The 18,304-nt window shown below is 38.6% G+C and overlaps 2 protein-coding genes and 1 pseudogene across 3 annotated transcripts; 2 read left to right on the top strand and 1 right to left on the bottom strand.

Annotated features, from left to right (window-relative positions):
- Nucleotides 1–2,718: 2,718 nt before the first annotated feature.
- On the top strand, nucleotides 2,719–3,350 carry LOC113748000 (small integral membrane protein 7-like; annotated as a pseudogene).
- Nucleotides 3,351–6,984: 3,634 nt separating this feature from the next.
- Nucleotides 6,985–9,084, bottom strand: smim7 (small integral membrane protein 7). 2 transcript variants are annotated; one of them, XR_003464034.1, is made up of 6 exons: nucleotides 8,929–9,084; nucleotides 8,664–8,705; nucleotides 8,511–8,563; nucleotides 8,303–8,393; nucleotides 7,588–7,709; nucleotides 6,985–7,455 (listed from the first exon to the last, which is right to left on the bottom strand). XR_003464034.1 is itself a non-coding variant. In XM_027290116.1 (5 exons), exons 1-5 carry the CDS (start codon nucleotides 8,952–8,954, stop codon nucleotides 7,694–7,696), a joined length of 228 nt encoding a protein of 75 aa, XP_027145917.1. In that variant the 5' UTR covers nucleotides 8,955–9,084; the 3' UTR covers nucleotides 6,985–7,693. The 2 variants fall into 2 exon arrangements, 1 of the variants encoding a protein (XP_027145917.1); XM_027290116.1 differs by having other exon boundaries at nucleotides 6,985–7,709.
- A 997-nt stretch (nucleotides 9,085–10,081) lies between these two features.
- On the top strand, nucleotides 10,082–17,924 carry tmem38a (transmembrane protein 38A). The gene is made up of 6 exons (XM_027290114.1): nucleotides 10,082–10,655; nucleotides 14,681–14,837; nucleotides 15,493–15,677; nucleotides 16,508–16,595; nucleotides 16,935–17,052; nucleotides 17,210–17,924. The coding sequence occupies exons 1-6, from the start codon at nucleotides 10,532–10,534 to the stop codon at nucleotides 17,405–17,407; spliced, it is 870 nt and encodes a 289-aa protein (XP_027145915.1). The 5' UTR covers nucleotides 10,082–10,531; the 3' UTR covers nucleotides 17,408–17,924.
- The last annotated feature ends 380 nt before the right edge of the window (nucleotides 17,925–18,304 follow it).

Genomic DNA, 18,304 nt, shown 5'->3' with positions numbered 1-18,304 from the left:
GATAGGTTGCTCAATATAAAACAAGTTTCCAAATCATTACATAGTTGTGGCCCAATGATATTTACTGAGCAGCAGCTCCAATAATTCCCTGACTGGATCTATTGCTGAGGAAATGAAACTGTTTGGCTACAAACCTCACATGAGATTATGTTGAAGAAGCTATTTAGGGAGGATTTTGATGGTATTTAGGCTCTTTTGAAGCTCACAAAAAACAGCTGTAAACTTCTAGATATGGTTATGAGATGTATTTGGTGTGTCTACCATCTCACTGAAGCTTCAGCTGACATCAATGACTGAACTTATGCCAGAGTGAACTTTTCTATTTATGCTCAGGGAGACCCAGCAAAAGAAATGGTTCCTACACACAACCAAGAGGAAAAACATGTCCTTTTAAAAGCCCTCAGGAGCATTGCAATCATTCTGGGCTTTAGCTCAACCGGTTATTCAACTATTAGTGTAGATAACACACTCAACTGCAGCCTACACGGTGGCAGCAGAGGAGCTTCAGAGACCCACTGACACTGTCTATTTCAGGATCTTCTATTTATTGCCTAAGTCGCTGGTCTGCGACAACCCTCTCTCAGGTTCCATCCTGGCTCAGGTTCGTTGGCTCAAAGTAGTTAAATCTAGGGAAAAATCAGACTTTACCCAAAGCTGTGATGTTTAATGTGCTCCAGTGATTTCCTCAGTGTGAAGAGGTCAGACTGCTGCTGCAGCAACAGACATTCCCTCGCAAGCAAGCTGGAGCTGCAAGTGTCCTGCTGGAGTTTAGTAACAGGTCATGCTTAAAGGATGAGTGTTTATACAGATAACAGCAACCTATAGGGATATTACAGCAATGTGGATTTAACTATAGAGCCTCATGTCAGAGATTTTGTAAGTTTTAAGGGTTTAAATATTGAATTTTGTGTTAGATATAATTTTTACTTTGTGTTGTAAATGAATCTTTTTGTAATGAAAGGTTGGTGAGTGTAAGCCTGCCAAAATATAGCAGATATATGCATATCACATTTTTAATCTGAGAAAAGTACAGAAGTGTAAAACAACACCACCGGCTCATACTGAGGTAGATGATGGACACGATGTAATAAGCGACATAAACACAGGAAACATCCCATTTTGGAGAATATTGGGCAAAATCGCCCAAAAAGAGCTGATAACACTTCCATGAGTTTGCCTCTTTGATAAGCAGTGAATCCTTGTTGGTTTTCTTAGTCCAACTGCGCAGTCTGGATCAAAAGCCCCCCCAAACCCGGTCCACCGACACTCCACCAAGCCCCCCGGTCTCGACAGTGAAAGCCTGTGACACTCAAGCCTTCCTATTAATACCTCTCATCTCCACAGCCTCAGCATCGTCTTCATCCCTGCGCTCCGTGCCAGCTGCTCCGTTTTTCAGGCGACATGAGGTTTTACGTGTCAGCTGCTGGAAATGTCAAAACAATAGGCTCGTTGTCCTCCTGTGTTTCATCAGCGATCAATCTTTCATTTAAGACGCTATTGGAGGTCTGATTTTTCCGAGACAAGTGTTTGAACACGGACAACGATTCATTCAGTTCGTTCATAAAACCATCCCACAATCCGGATCAGATCCTGCACCAAGGCTGACTCACAGCCAAATGACCGACTGTAATCCCCAACACTCGGCTACATTGGTGATATCACAGGCTGTTTACATTCCTCCAGGTGATGTAGGAATACTGTGATGAAAGGCACAGCAACACAACAACTACGAAACACACGGCGACCTGATTTTATGTGTTTTAAAACTGATCTTGTTTTTTTTTTTTTTTTCTTTTCTATTGTAGTTTTTAATTCTGAAGAATAATAATAATCAGAGAAATGACTTCCGCCACCACCAAGGGGCGACAAAGTATTGTGTCAATTATAAAGACTAATAATATTACTATAAATAAACTATTACTAAGAAAATAATTATTGGTTACAGATAAGAATATGTTGTTAAACTTTAAGACTTTCTGTAAGTATATTAGCTTTTATTTTTTATTCATTTGTACGTTGCAAAGTTACATAATTAAATGTAAAACAGACCAAGATATGGTTTAACGTTTTTCCCGGTACAACTGACACAGGCCCAAAGAACAGACCGAAAAATTAATTTGAATGTCTTACTGACAAAACAAATCATCTACCACTCAACATTTAGTATGATCGGTGGGTAGTCCTTCAGCGCCCCCTGCTATGATTGACAACTTGCCACTTATGTTTGCGCTGCACTTTTCAAAATAAAAGTTCACGCTTCGCCTTAGACAGTGAAAAATGAAAAAAAAAATAAAGGTTACATACAAAATGCACGACGTTTGCATGAAGTTGATTCAATCTTAACCTCGTGTTAATTTTAAACATTAAGACTTATCAAGACAAAGCTGTTACGTTAAAGTTTAAAACGTGTCACTCTCGCTTGTCTTTCATCATTCAGAGAGTAATATGTTTTGTCACATCTACAGATATATAACACCAGCAGTTATGTCCTAGAGGTAAACGTTCATGCATGCAAATGCTTCATTAAGTCAAGTTTCGGCTCATGGCTGTCATCTTTTGATGGCGGAGCACGTCAGGCAGGTAAAATCCTGACAGTCCCCCGCGGGGGACAAAAACCCAGTGTGCCTCTCTTGAGGGCACTGAAACGTGATTGGTCACTTTCCTGATACGTGGACGAACGCGGAAGTTAGCCGTCGTCCGTGTGATGGATGTGAACAAATGATCGCAGATCTGCTGATATTCGGGTAATGTTTGGTTTCTGTCACGTTTCCCTCACTGATACAACCATGTTTAGTCGAAGTGATGTCTCGGCGTGGTGTATCGCGCACTGGTGCTGTTAGTTTGGCCGCGGTGTGTCAAGCTAAATGACGAGCTAGCTCCGTGCTAATGCCAGCTTCAGCAGCTAACGTTTGCTCAGCAGGTAAATAACACTGTCCACAAACTGTCTGTCTCTCTGTGCTCTGCAGGACCTTACTGGTGAATGCAGGGCGTGCTGAACTTTAAGCTGTAAGTAAAAGAGTTACAGTGTCTGCAACCTCCCATCAGAGCAAACAAACAAAAAAATTATAATAAATCACTTGGTTAACTGTGGATGTTTTGCAGCAAAAGGAAGGAGTCCCAGGGGTTTGGAGATGAGTCCAGAGCACCAACAACAGGTGTGTTTGTGTCAGAGAGAGAGATAATAAATAAAAATAAGACAAGTGTGTAACAAGATGTCTATAGTTCTCAAAACACTGCCACAAGAGTGATGGAGTCTGTCTTTCAGGTGACAACATCAGAGAGTTTCTGCTCAGCCTGCGATACTTCCGGATCTTCACGCTCTGTGGAACATCTTCATCATGTCTGCATGACCTGTGAGTGACTGTCTTTAGTGGATGGGGTCAGGTGATGGTGAACAGTCAAGGATAACTGGCAATGTTTTTTGTATACCTCTTACGGGCAACAAATGCACGTGAATTCATCCTACTAAGTGCACAGCTGAAGACTCAATTGAAACTACTGTGTACTGTACGTACAGTGCACAGCTGTTTTAGGAAATTATTAAGCGGTTTTACAATGAAACAACGTACTGTGACCCATGTTAAGATGTAGTCTTCAGTAGGCTTTGTATTGAGTACCAACATAGACATAGAGTCTGATACTTTGCTGGTTTAATATAATAATTCAAATACGAAAACAAAGTAGCCTCACTCTTCAAAGAAACACACTTTGAATTTTAGGCAATGTTTTGAGTAGACGATATACTACACTATACCCAGTGTAACACTGTAGTAGTCTTTTTTTTTTTTTATTGAGTTATCACTTGTGCTTCAACCTGCTTCAGTTTGATTTCCTACATTTCCCAGAACCTTTTAAAAAAAAAAAAGTCCACAAATGAGCTGTGAACTTGTTGTATTAACTAACTGGCTGAATGTCTTCAATCCTTACAGATTGTTTGGATCATGATCCATGTTTGTGGCGACTGGACTTCCACCAGGATGCTGTTTTTCTAAGATGGAGCTAAAACCCTCCTCAATAGGACTTTGTGTTTTCTTTTGGTGCTTTTAACTGTAATATGCTCAATTTCTTTACGATCCCAAACCATAAATCTACTTTCGGCTGTACAGGAATTTATGAATCACTGTATTTATTTTTGTCTTGCAAAGTTGTTACATTTGTCCCTTCTTCTTTTGTTAAAGCTGTAACGGCACCAGCACCCCTGCCTCGCTGGATATGTGTTGTCTTGTGCCCCTGTGCTTCTTTATAGAACACAAGCTTTGTTTCTCCAGCAGTCAGTTTGCTTATTAAAGAAACACCAGGGTTGAAAATGATGGACAGCGCTCACTAACAGGATAGAAAATGTTTTTTCGTGTCATTCAAAGGTCCTGCTCAGCCCAAAAACCTCACATGTCACCTTGTTTAAACTCCTTCATCGGTTTTACTTGTGCAGCTGCTAGAGTTCAGCTGAATTCATCAGACAAGTCAAAATGGTCGCTATCGCTTCATGAACCTTCTCCTTGTTAGAACTATATTTTAATTCAGCCCTCAGATGAAAACGAAATGACATTTTCCTTTCATCTGGGGCACGTGCTGTAAGTAAATGTATATTACTATAATGTAAATGTGTCCTTATTCTTAACTATAAAAATACAGTTTTCTTATCCAGTGTCTGTAATGACTTGAATGGTTGTGACTTCATGCCTCAGGGATCGAAATTGGCCTGACTGATACACATTATCTACACTTCCTTGGCCAATGTCATTATCCATGAAGAGATGACGTAGATACTTCTTTCTAATGATACAACATACACATTTTTTTGCAGTTAAAATACAGAACAAAGAAAAATCTGTGTTTGAAGCAGTGAAGTGCTGGTCTGCCTTGAAAACTTAAATATTTTCAACACGGCATTGTTTTATTGCCGTATTCTTTATGAGGCCTGGTTATTCTGTGATTTTTTTTAGCCTTAAAAAAACATAAATAACTGTCACTATATTATATATATTATTAATGAGGTGAAATAGTGGCTCCATAGTGTTACATTTCAAACTCCACACAGAAAGGCTCCAGCCGAGGTTCAAAACCTTCTTGCTGTGAAGTGGCATGAAAGTGAAATACTGGCTCCATAGTTTACATTTACTTCAAAATAAAGACAATGAATTACTATTATTATTATTATTACTATTAACAAATAAGAAATGAGCAATACCAGAGACTGTATACATACATATGAAATTGACATGAAGGATGAAGACAAGACATAGAAAAAATAGACAGTGATACAGGTAAAGATACGAGATATGTATATATTATTATTATTATTACTATAAATTATTATTATCATTTATTATATTATTATTATTATATTATTTGTAAATCTGAAATGCTTCTTTAGTCAGAATAAAGAGAAGAAGGGGTATTATTTTAGATTTATACAAAATTCTTGTCTAATACATCGAGTCCATGAAGAATACAGTCATGCACAAAATGAAAAAACGGTGTCATATTACAAATCACAAATCGTTTTGGAGTCATAAAGGAAAAACATTAGACGGTATAACACGTTTAAATGGATTTGATTCAACAACATAATAAAATAATAAAATAAAACAACAACAACAAAATAATAATAATAAAATAATAAAATAATAATAATAATAATAATAATAATATAATAATAATATAACTAAGCAGTGATCTACTGAGTACAGTTTTGAGGTTCTTTAGTTAAGGAAATATTGTACTTTTTGCTTCAATACATTTATCGGACATCTACAGCTGTCTTATTCTTCACAAGAAAATGTGATCTTCTCGATTCACCGTTCTTTAAGTGTTACTATCTCTATAGAAAGTTAGTAAAAATCTGTCAGTGTAATAAGAATAATTCAACCTGTTTTCAATGCAAATTAATAGTTCTTAGTATTGTATTTTTAGCATAGTTTGAGTATTTTTACAGCAAGGTGTTACTATTTTTGCTCATGTACAAGAATTGGAATAATTCTGCCACCACTGGTTGATAGCGTCCTTTGTGGTTTGTGCATATTTCCAATCAAAATTTCAATTTAATTTCCAAAAATAAGCTGACACACAGAGAGCCGGGAGCTACTGGGTCTTGTTTTTCAATCCAGACTCTACTGTGTGTCTAAGATAAGTAGACAGTTTGACAGTAAAACCTAATGATTATATAATAAAGTCATTGCTCAGGGAACAAAGTACTCCTCTGTGGACATTTTGGAAGAACAAATATATTACTGAACAACTATTTATATTAAATGTGTATTTTGAAGTGGCTTACACCTTTCTCAGCTTATGTCCTCCTCTGTAAGTCGCTTTGGATAAAAGCGTCTGCTAAATGCAATGTAATGTAATGTAATAATAATAAAAATAGTAATTCATTGTCTTTATTTTGAAGTAAATGCAAAACTATGGAGCCAGTATTTCACTTTCATTAGATAAGAATAGCACAATGTATATCTCACATCTTCACCTGGCACACTTTCTATTTCTTGTCAGATATTTCATCATGGTGCAGTGGTAAGCACTGCCACTTCACAGCAAGAAGGTTTTGAACCTCGGCTGGAGCCTTTCTGTGTGGAGTTTGAAATGTAACACTATGGAGCCACTATTTCACCCGCATTAATAATAATAATAATAATATAGTGACAGATGTTTAATGTTTTTTAAGGCTAGAAAAAAAAATCACAGAATAAACAGGCCTCATAAAGAAGTACAGGACAATAAAACAGCTGCAGTGTTGAAAATATTTAAGTTTTCAAGGCAGACCAGCACTTCACTGCTTCAAACATACAGATTTTTCTTTTGTTCTGTATTTTAACTGCAAAAAACAGTAGTATGTTGTATCATTAGAAAGAAGTATCATACGATCATCTCTTTATGGATAATGACATTGGCCAAGGAAGTGTAGATATTGTGTATCAGTCAGGCCAATACCCGATCCCTGAGGCATGAAGTCATAACCATTCAAGTCAATTAACAGACACTGGATAAGAAAACTGTATTTTTATTGTTAAGAATAAGGACACATTTACATTATAGTAAATATACATTTACTTACAGCACGTGCCCCAGATGAAAGGAAAATGTCATTTCGTTTTCATCTGAGAGGCTGAATTAAAATATTGTTCTAACAGAGGAGAAGAGTTCATGAAGCGATAGCGACCATTTTGACTTGTCTGATGAATTCAGCTGAACTCTAGCAGCTGCACAAGTAAAACAGATGAAAGGAAGTTTAAACAAGGTGACATGTGAGGTTTTAGGGCTGAGCAGGACCTTTGAATGACACAGAAAAAACATTTTCTATCCTGTTAGTGAGCGCTGTCCATCATTTTCAACCCTGGTGTTTCTTTAATAAGCAAACTGACATGCTGGAGAAACAAAGCTCGTGTTCTATAAAGAAGCACAGGGGCACAAGACAACACATATCCAGCGAAGGCAGGGGTGCTGGTGCAGTTACAGCTTTAACAAAAAGAAGAAGGGACAAAATGTAACAACTTTGCAAGACAAAATAAATACAGTGATTCATAAATTCCTGTACAGCCGAAAGTAGATTTATGGTTTGGGATCGTAAAGAAAATTGAGCATAATTACAGTTAAAAGCACCAAAAGAACAGCAAAGTCCTATTGAGGAGAGGTTTATAGCATCCATCTTAGAAAAACAGCATCCTGGTGGAAGTCCAGTCGCCACAAACATGGATCATGATCCAAACAATCTGTAAGGATTGAAAATATTCAGCCAGTTAGTTAATACAACAAGTTCACAGCTCATTTGTAGGACTTTTTTTTTTTTTTTAAAGGTATTCTGGGTAATGTAGGAAATCAAACTGAAGCAGAGTTGAAGCACAAGTGAATAACTTATATAACAGAATAACTAACAGTGTTACACTGGTAGTATAGTGTAGTAATATCGTCTACTCAAAACATTTGCCTAAAAATTCAAAGTGTGTTTCTTTGAAGAGTGAGAGACTACCTTTTGTTTCTGTATTTGAATGATTAATTATTAAACCAGCAAAGTATCAGACTCTATGTCTGTGGTACTCAATACAAAGCCTACTGAAGACATACATCTTCAAACATGGGTCACAGATACGTTGTTTCATCTGTAAAACCGCTTAATAATTTCCTAAAACAGCTGTGCACTGTACGGTACAGTACACAGTAGTTTCAATTAGTCTTCAGCTGTGCACTTAGTAGGATGAATTCACTGTGCATTTGTTGCCAGTAAGAGGTATACAAAAACATTGCCAGTTATCCTTTGACTGTTCACCATCACCTGACCATCATCCACTAAAAGACAGCCACTCACAGGATCATGCAGAACATGATGAAGATGTTCCACAGAGCGATGAAGATCCGGAAGTATCGCAGGCTGAGCAGAAACTCTCTGATGTTGTCACCTGAAAGACAGACAGACTCATCACTCTTGTGGCAGTGTTTCGAGAACTATAGACATCTTGTAACACACTTTGTCTTATTTCTTTATTTATTATCATCTCTCTCTGACACAAACACACCTGTTGTTGGTGCTCTGGACTCATCTCCAAACCCCTGGGACTCCTTCCTTTTGCTGCAAAACATCCACAGTTAACCAAGTGATTTATTTATATTTTTTTGTTTGTTTTAGCTCTGATGGGAGGTTTTTAAGACGCTGTAACTCTTTTACTTACAGCTTAAAGTTCAGCACGGCCCCTGCATTCACCAGTAAGGTCCTGCAGAGCACAGAGAGACAGACAGTTTGTGGACAGGTGTTATTTACCTGCTGAGCAAACGTTAGCTGCTGAGCTGGCATTAGCACGGAGCTAGCTCGTCATTTAGCTTGACACACCGCGGCCAAACTAACAGCACAGTGCGCGATAACACACGCAGAGACATCACTTCGACTAAACATGGTTGTATCAGTGAGGGAAACGTGACAGAAACCGAACAAATTACCCGAATATCAGCAGATCTGCGATCATTTTGTTCACATCACATCACACGGACGGACGGCTAACTTCCGCGTTCGTCCACGTAATCAGGAAAGTGACCAATCACGTTTCAGTGCCCTCAAGAGAGGCACATGGGTTTTTGTCCCCCGCGGAGGGACTGTCAGGATTTTACCTGCCTGACGTGCTCCGCCAATCACAAGATGACAGCCATGAGCCGAAACTTGAATTAATGAAGCATTTGCATGCACTGAACGTTTACCTCTAACGACATAACTGCTGGTGTTATATATCTGTAGATGTGACATAAAATATTACTCTCTGAATGATGAAAGACAAGAGCAAGAGTGACACGTTTTAAACTTTAACAGACTTTGTTTTGATAAGTCTTAATGTTTAAAATTAACACGAGGTTAAGATTTGAATCAACTTCATGCAAACGTCGTGCATTTTGTATGTAACCTTTATTTATTTATTTATTTTCATTTTTCACTGTCTAAAGGCGAAGCAGTAGAACTTTTATTTTGAAAAGTACAGCGCAAACATAAGTGAGCACAGTTGTCAATCAAAAGCAAGGGGGCGCTGAAGGACTACCCACCGATCAATACTAAATGTTGAGTGGTAGATGATTTGTTTTGTCAGTAAGACATTCAAATACATTTTTCGGTCTCTTCTTTGGGCCTGTGTCAGTTGTACCGGGAAAAACGTTTAAACCATATCTTGGTCTGTTTTACATTTAATTATGTAACTTTGCAACGTACAAATGAATAAAAAAATAAAAGCTAAATATACTTACAGAAAAATTATTAAAGTTTAACAACACATTCTCTATCTGTAACCAAATAATTATTTTCTTAGTAATAGTTAATTTATAGTAATATTATATATCTTTATAATTTGACACAATACTTTGTCGCCCCTTGGTGGTGGCGGAAGTCATTTCTCTGATTATTATTATTCTTCAGAATTAAAAACTACAATAGAAAAGAAAAAAAAAACAAGATCAGTTTTAAAACACATAAAATCAGGTCGGCGTGTGTTTCTGTAGGTTTGGTGTTGCTGTGCTTTTCATCACAGTATTCCTACATCACCTGGAGGAATGTAAACAGCCTGTGATATCACCAAATGTAGCCGAGCTGTTGGGGATTACAGTCGGTCATTTGGCTGTGAGTCAGCCTTGGTGCAGGATCTGATCCGGATTGTGGGATGGTATTTATGAAACAGACTGAATGAATCGTTGTCCGTGTTCAAACACTTGTCTCGGAAAATCAGACCTCCAATAGCGTCTTAAATGAAAGATTGCATCGCTGATGAACACAGGAGGACAACGAGCCTATTGTTTTTACATTTCCAGCAGCTGACACGTAAAACCTCATGTCGCCTGAAAAACGGAGCAGCTGGCACGGAGCGCAGAGGATGAAGACGATGCTGAGGCTGTGGAGATGAGAGGTATTAATAGGAAGGCTTGAGTGTCACAGACTTTCACTGTCGAGACCGGTGGGCTTGGTGGAGTGTCGGTGGACCGGGTTTGGGGGGGCTTTTTGATCCAGACTGCGCAGTTGGACTAAGAAAACCAACAAGGATTCACTGCTTATCAAAGAGGCAACATCATGGAAGTGTTATCAGCTCTTAATTTGGGCGATTTTGCCCAAGTATTCTCCAAAATGGGAATGTTTCCTGTGTTTGATGTCGCTTATTACATCGTGTCCATCATCTACCTCAAGTATGAGCCAGGTAAGTGTGTTTTACACTTTCTGTACTTTTCTCAGATTAAAAATGTGATATGCAATACATTCTGCTATTATTTTGGCAGGCTTACACTCACCAAAACCTTTCATTTACAAAAAGATTCATTTACAACACAAAGTAAAAATATATATCTAACACAGAAATTCAATATTTAAACCCTTAAAAACTTACAAATAATCTCTGACATGAGGCTCTGTAGTTAAATCCACATTGCTGTAATATCCCTATAGGGTTGCTGTTATCTGTATAACACTCTATCCTTATAAAGCATGACCTGTTACATAAACTCCAGCAGAGACACTTGCAGCTCAGCTTGCTTGCTGTGAGGGAATGTCTGTTGCTGCAGCAGCAGTCTGACCTCATTCACACTGAGGAAATCACTGGAGCACATTAAACCACTCAGCTTTGGGTAAAGTCTGATTTTTCCCTAGATTTAACTCAACTTGAGCAACAGAACCTGAGCAGGATGGAACCTGAGAGAGGGTCTGTGCATACCAGCGACTTAGGCAATAAATAGAAGATCCTGAAATAGACAGTGTCAGTGGGTCTCTGAAGCTCCTCTGCTGCACCCGTAGGCTGCAGTTGAGTGTGTTATCTACACTAAATGTTGAATAACCGGTTGAGCTAACAGCCCAGAATGATTGCAATGCTCCTGAGGGCTTTTAAAAGGACATGTTTTTCCTCTTGGTTGTGTGTAGGAACCATTTCTTTTGCTGGGTCTCCCTGACCATAAATAGAAAAAGTTCACTCTGGCATAAAAGTTCAGTCATTATGATGTCAGCTGAAGCTTCAGTGAAGATGGTAGACACACCAAATACATCTCATAACCATATCTAGAAGTTTACGTCTGTTTTTGTGCAGCTTCATAAGAGCCTAAGATATCCATCAAAATCCTCCCTAAATAGCTTCTTCAACATATCTCATGTGAGGTTTGTAGCCAAACAGTTTCATTATCCTCAGCAATAATGTCCAGTCAGGGAATTATTGGAGCTGCTGCTCAGATAAATACATTTTTGGGCCACAAATATGTAATGATTTGGAAACTTGTTTTATATTATGCAAACTATCTAGAGAAAGTATATATATATGGTTATAACTGCAATACATCTACATACATCGACATTAGCTTTTTGTGTTCTATGTCCATGTTAATTGGAATGAACCTGACCAGAAAATAAATTAATTTACACTTTGAAATGAGCCATTAATCTAATCAAGGCAGATTTAAAGGTTAACTTCACTGTTTGTTCACACAAAAATCTTGGAGGGTTACTGTGGCTCCGGAGAGAGAGGCACAAAATCTGATAAACTGCCTCAAGTGATGTCACATGAGTCGGCGTCAGTTGAGGCTAACAACGACAAGTTTGAAAATGATAAAACAAAACCCTCTGGGTGTGGAGTTAGAAAAAAATGATCTTATCTGACCTTTGTAACTTCTCATCTCTACTTGAAGCTAGCAACTCGAGTCTACTAGCATGTGGTCAGCTTGCATTGTGGGTAACGTAGGCGCCAGGTTTTGACAATGTGAAGACATTTTTTATTGATTGAACTGATTTGTGACTATTAAATTGATAATTTGAGTATGAAGTTAGACTACGGCCTAGACTAAACGGCTGTGAAGTTTTAAGGATATCAAAATACAGATATGACAGTTTACTGGCTCTCATGTTCCTCATAGTAGTTCAGGTAAAATTGAGTGGATCACTTTCCTTTCAACACATTTGTTACATTTTGTAATACTTTTATAATACAGTTGCAGACCTCACACAAACTGTAACATGTAGCTACCAAAGCTGACCTCCTGCCTGTAACTGTATACTTCTGTCTTCATATCTCAGAATATTTTACAGTCAAATGTGTGTCCTACGTGTCTGCGTCCTAGTTCGCAGTACATGTTAGAGGAGCGCATGAATGAGTTTTGGCGGTCAACATGTGTCGGGGGGAAGAAGGAGAGACAAGTGTGGGGGTTAAAGGTTAAGACAGGCCTGACAGGCAGGAGAAGCAGTTGAGCAGAATATATTTATAGGATGACATTTCTCAGGATCACATTGCTTTCAAACTGAGTGCCTGTTGCACCATGACACCCTCACCCACCTGTTGTTGGAGATTTGTGCGGTGAAGCAGCCGTGCTCTGTTCACATCATAAAGTACATTTCAGGTGCTTGTACTTCACAAAAGTATTTCCTTTTTATGCTGAGTATTTTACACTTGTGCTGCACTACATTACAGAGTGAAGTACAGTACTTTTAACTCCACTAGATTTATTTCAGCAACACTGAAAGGGCTCATTCTGCATAATGAATACTTTTGCTTCTGATGCATGTACATACAGTACATTCTGTTGCCAATGCTTCTGTACTTTTTTTAAAGTAAAATTTTGAACATGATTATGGAGTTCTTTTGTAATCTGGTATTTCTGCTTTTACTTAATGATCTCATCTTTCATCACGGCACCTCTCAGTGAGTCATTGTAACTTATACCAGAACACTTTGTAACACAAAGCACACTTTTTGTTGTAGTAGCTATAATTAGCAGCAGTTTATTATCCCTAGGTCACTGATTTAGAGATGTGGTCAAAGTGTTGACTGGAGCTATAATTGAACTATTTTAATGGATAAATGCCAGCCAATAAGACGCAAGCAAGTTCTGGGTCAAGTCATTTTTATCTATATAGCTTGGTATAACAAATGCCACCATGCAACATGCTCTATCCATGCATATGCTCTCAATTCAGATGAAAAGGGAGCTGGAAAGACAAAAAACACACAGAAAAGCTCAAGCCCACCATTCACAGAGAAAGAAGAGAGAAGAAACAAGCACACAGAGGAAGAGAGGGGAAAGAGCCAAGGACAGCATGCTCAAAAGAGAGGTCCCAGGACGGCTGATGGTCTGACTGCAGAAAAGCCTAAATGAAAAGAGGACACGCAGGAGAAAACAGGGAGGGAAAAAGAGAGATAGGAACACAGCTTGGATGCTCACATGCTGATTGGACAACAAACAAACAGACTTAGAGAGATGTTACAGTTTTCAGTTACCTGCCCAAGGGATAACAGTAGATAAAAGGCAGTAAAGTAAACAGAGAAGCAACCTTTGCAGACTTCTTTGACTGGTTTAAATATGATGGTGTGAACTGTGTTGATGTGGTATAAATGTCTGGAATATACACACAGATAAACTAAATGTCATCTAGGGTATATAAAAAAGAATACTGAATTATCAAATAAATATACGGCCAGTATATACATTGTAATAAGCTGTTTGTTCTGCCTGTATACTTTAAATGAGTAATTTAAATGTCAGCCATGAGTTGGTAAACTGTCAAACACATAGCAGTTGAAGTTGTGAGTCAATATTAGATTATGAAAAAAAAAGGCGGATTATCAGGGCGTAAACTGAGTCGACTGGGCGTGGGCAAAGATACAGCACTTAGACACACAAGGGATCCACTGATAATGAGTTTTGAAGGTCAACGCTAACAGTTTTTCTCTGTAGGAACTCAGAAAGTTTTAAAAATAAACATTTATGACTATTTTCGATCTGACTCCTGTGATTAACAAAAAACAAAACAAAACAACAACGATAAATACAACAAATAAATCAACATCAAGTCGTTCAATGTACTAATCAATATTTTATTTTAGGACTTTTAAAGATCGAAATGATTGAAAAATACATGATTTTAAAACTCATTTGTGGCAGGCATTGATATCTGCCACAGTATTTTTTGATAATACCAATAAGAAGCAGCAAAAGCTGATTTTTTTTTATTGTACACATTTCTTCTTCTTTGTTTGAATGATTTACCTGTAATTAATCATTATCACGTACACTGTTTTGTAAACAAATAACTAAATGACTAGTGATTCATGACAGAAAAATCCTTTAATGAATCAGTGTCACACTGCAGCATTTTAATGAAGGAAAAAAAATCTAAAGAAGATATGATTTTCAGTTTTTCACGTTACATGTGTGAGGATCGGTCCCTGACAGCTCCTCTTCTGTGTTGCAGGCTCAGTGGAGGTTTCTCGCAGGAGTCCCGTGGCCTCCTGGCTCTGCGCCATGCTCTACTGCTTTGGTAGTTACATCCTGGCAGACATCATGCTCGGAAGCAGCCCCATTGACTATTTCCAACACAACAGCCACATCCTGCTGGCTTCAGCTGTCTGGTGAGAAAATCCTCAGGATGACGTTACCCTCCAAAGGGGAAGAGATTCGATTTGAAGGTCACATGGACATGACCATCGAAACCTGCTTTGTTTGATTTATGTTTTTCATCAAGACTCTATATGTGATTAAAATATTGCCTGTCAGCCACTGTTTTAAGGTCATTCCCTTCCACAAAGTGAATTTCGTTTCCAGCTTTTAACAGGGAAGGATCAGTTCAGCAACATCTGAAAATAGCTTTTCCCCTTTTGTATCACCAGCTGTACCTGCAGATAGTTTCATATATCATAATAGGTGCATGGAACTCGGTCTGCGGGTTTAAAGACAAAGTATTCAAATGCATCATGTCTTTTAAGAAACATTGTCTAAAGACTTCAGTGACGCCACTTTTCATTGGGAACCTTTTTACAAAAAGTTAAAACAAAAAAAGAGAAAAATGTCCAAGGTCTGTGGGTATTTCTAATATTTTTTATTTCTAATAATAAGTTTTGTCACCTTTAAAAACGAGGAAATCTCCTACATTTACAAACACAGTAAACAGGAAAATCTAATTCTTCTTTATGACCAGACACCATGAAGTGTGAATTGTGTTTTGGTGACGATGAAAGCAAAACACTTCTAACATCTTATTCTTCATTATCTTTCATTACCAAACAGGTACCTCATCTTTTACTGCCCGCTGAACCTCTTCTATAAATGTGTGGTTTTCCTGCCCGTCAAGCTGGTGTTGGTTGCCCTGAAGGAAGTCGTCCGTACTCGTAAGATTGCCGCCGGTGTTCACCATGCCTTTCACGCCTACCACCACGGCTTCTTCATCATGGTCATCGTGGGATACGTTAAAGGTCGGTGTCTTATTGGTTCACAGCGGTTTGTTTTCATTCAAATGTGTTTATATGGTACGACAGGACAGGTGGTGTTATGAATTGACAATCTGTTATGCAGTGTGTTTTAAATTAGGAAGGCAGTCATGGCACAAAATTTAGTCATGTATAAATTTGCTAAAATTCAAGTAGACCTACAATTGTTTTGATCTGACGATTTATTTTGGCTATCATAGTTCCCTTTTGGCGTATCATCACACTTGATGTCTCTTTTTTTGTCTGAGCATCTCTCCAAAACTTAAAGACATTCAGTTCATTATCACATGAGACCAAGAGAAACAGCAGACCTTTACAATGACCCTTTAGCTGATACATTACCTGATTGTTTTATCTTTAACAGAAAGTCTTTAATACAGCTTGGTATGCCTGCTGTCGTAGTGTTGACAGCTGCATACAGTGAGTGACAGAGAGAAACACATTCAGGAAACTAAACAGCTGCTGTGTTTAAAACATGAATGAACAACACATGTGCATGGCAGTGTGCACATGTGCCGATCATTCATCTTCAACTGAGACATTGGGTACACAGGGTACACAGTGACCAGTTTACTGGGTCTTTGTGTTTTGGATTAAAACCCAGCCTTGTGCACACTTAAACTACATGATGTCCATATAAATATATATAAAGGGTTGTCCTGGTTTTGCTCCCTACTGTTTCTGCTTCAACAGTGAGGCCCTGCAGGCGTCCATGTTGAAAATAAACTAAAAGATACAGATACGTGCAGTCACACGGGATACAGACTTTTTTGTCCTCATTTTTTTTCCCTCCATGTCTATTTTTATCTTCGCAGGGTCCGGAGTGGCTCTCATTTCCAATTTTGAGCAGCTGCTGCGTGGTGTGTGGAGGCCCGAAACCAACGAGATCCTCAACATGTCATTGTAAGTCTGTGTTTCCTGCTGCTGATGAGAAAATGTGGTCATCACTGACTCATCAAGCATGTAGGTGTTTCCAACCAAAGCCCAGAGACAAAGCTAGGACTTATTGTGAATCAAAAGATTGGACACAAAACATGGCCAGCCTTATTGAGAAACACAGCAGGTTTGTTGAAGTCATCCTGTGTAGAATATGGCATCACTGAACTTCCAGCTCCCCCTAGTGGTAGTATCAAAAAAGACTTTCTCTTATCCCCTAAAAAAAGAGTATCGGTGTATTTAAACTTTATTGTAGGGTCAGAAGAGAACTTGTGAATATAAATTGAGTGTCTTTTGTATCTGCAGCCCGACCAAAGCCAGTCTGTACGGAGCCATCCTCTTCACCCTGCAGGAGACTCACTACCTGCCAGTGTCCAAGAGCACCCTCATCCTCGTCTTCACCCTCTTCATGGCCACAAGCAAGGCAAGATAAGCAAACATGCCCCTCCCTGCCCACTACATTTTTACCATTTTACTATCAGTCCATATTTGTAACACACAGGTGTTCACACTACTAAAGTTATGAATTTGTTATTACAAAATCTTGCTGCTCTCCTCTGACTGACATTATCTTCCCTCAGATTGTGATGACCGCCCGACACTCTCACGGCTCCCCTTTCGCTCTCATTGAGTCCTGGGTTTGCCACCTGCTGTTCGGCTCTCCTCTGGGTGGATCTGAGGAAGACCATCATGCTCCCGCTGCCCCATCTTCACCTCTCAAAACCAAGGAGGAGCTGAGCGATGGTGCACGCAAGAGGAAGGCCAAGAAAGCTGAGTAGGATGTCGTGTTGCCAGAGTGAAATTGCATCTGACTCGCCCCCATCATGGACTCCATGTGATGGGACTTCCCATTCCTTTCCAGGGAAAGGGGCAGCTTGATGTTTTACCAAATGAGACCCTTTCTATTAGAGTAAAATGGTGCTTTCTGCATTTTACACAGCACGAGGACTCTGTAAATACCATGGCAAATGTTTCACACTTCAACCCAACCTGGACATTTTAGACCTGTTTATTTATGTGTTTTTGTGAACATCTGCATCTGTGCTCAACACTGTGTGGTGATCCACGTGTAGGAGCTGCATGGGCCTCTGTTCCACATCAGTAGTTGTGTTACCGGGTGTCAGTGGTTTTCTTTAAGTCCACCAAACCTTATTTCAGTTCAGAAAGAGCTAGAAAATACTAATTTAATCAGAAATTATAATGTGAATAAAGCATTATGTGAAAGAACACTGCTGCTTTTTACATTAAGATGAGGACAACTTCATGTCTTTAAATAAAATCAAGAGAAACATTGTGTCCCGGTGATTTTCTTATTGCGTTATTGACCATTCAATAGTACTAAATGGTCAAAACTGAGTTCTGAGTTTATTTCCACTTCATTAGGTCCAGTTTTAGATAAAGCAGTATGTATCAAGATGTTAAATATTACAACAGTACATTAGCAGCGAGTAAAATAGTTGGATAAAAAACATGTTGTTTTACAGTGACTTTTAGTTTTCAACAGAGGACGCACCAACACGTTTCTTTGCCTTTAAGTAACTTCAGTGAGAAATCTTCATGACCTTCAATTGTGTGAATAGAAGATAGATGGAAAAATACTTAATTGTCCTTAAAAATAAATTTGTTGCTGCAGTCTGTACAAAGCCTCATGTACATACATAACCACAGAAACAAAC

Source organism: Larimichthys crocea, chromosome XVII (assembly GCF_000972845.2).
Source record: "Larimichthys crocea isolate SSNF chromosome XVII, L_crocea_2.0, whole genome shotgun sequence".
Taxonomy (NCBI): Eukaryota; Metazoa; Chordata; class Actinopteri; family Sciaenidae; genus Larimichthys; species Larimichthys crocea.
Note: the sequence above shows the minus strand (reverse complement) of the source record. Positions and strands in the feature narration are given on the sequence as shown.

What these genes read in the sequence shown, in the direction of transcription:
- smim7 (XM_027290116.1), bottom strand. Translation starts at nt 8,954, where the DNA reads ATGATCGCAGATCTGCTGATATTCGG. An exon ending in GCAGATCTGCTGATATTCGG is followed by an intron (nt 8,706 to 8,928) that starts GTAATTTGTTCG and finishes TGTGCTCTGCAG; the next exon opens with GACCTTACTGGTGAATGCAG. An exon ending in GTCCAGAGCACCAACAACAG is followed by an intron (nt 8,394 to 8,510) that starts GTGTGTTTGTGT and finishes TCTGTCTTTCAG; the next exon opens with GTGACAACATCAGAGAGTTT.
- tmem38a (XM_027290114.1), top strand. Translation starts at nt 10,532, where the DNA reads ATGGAAGTGTTATCAGCTCTTAATTTGGGCGATTTTGCCCAAGTATTC. An exon ending in CTGCTGGCTTCAGCTGTCTG is followed by an intron (nt 14,838 to 15,492) that starts GTGAGAAAATCC and finishes ATTACCAAACAG; the next exon opens with GTACCTCATCTTTTACTGCC. An exon ending in TCTTCATGGCCACAAGCAAG is followed by an intron (nt 17,053 to 17,209) that starts GCAAGATAAGCA and finishes ATCTTCCCTCAG; the next exon opens with ATTGTGATGACCGCCCGACA.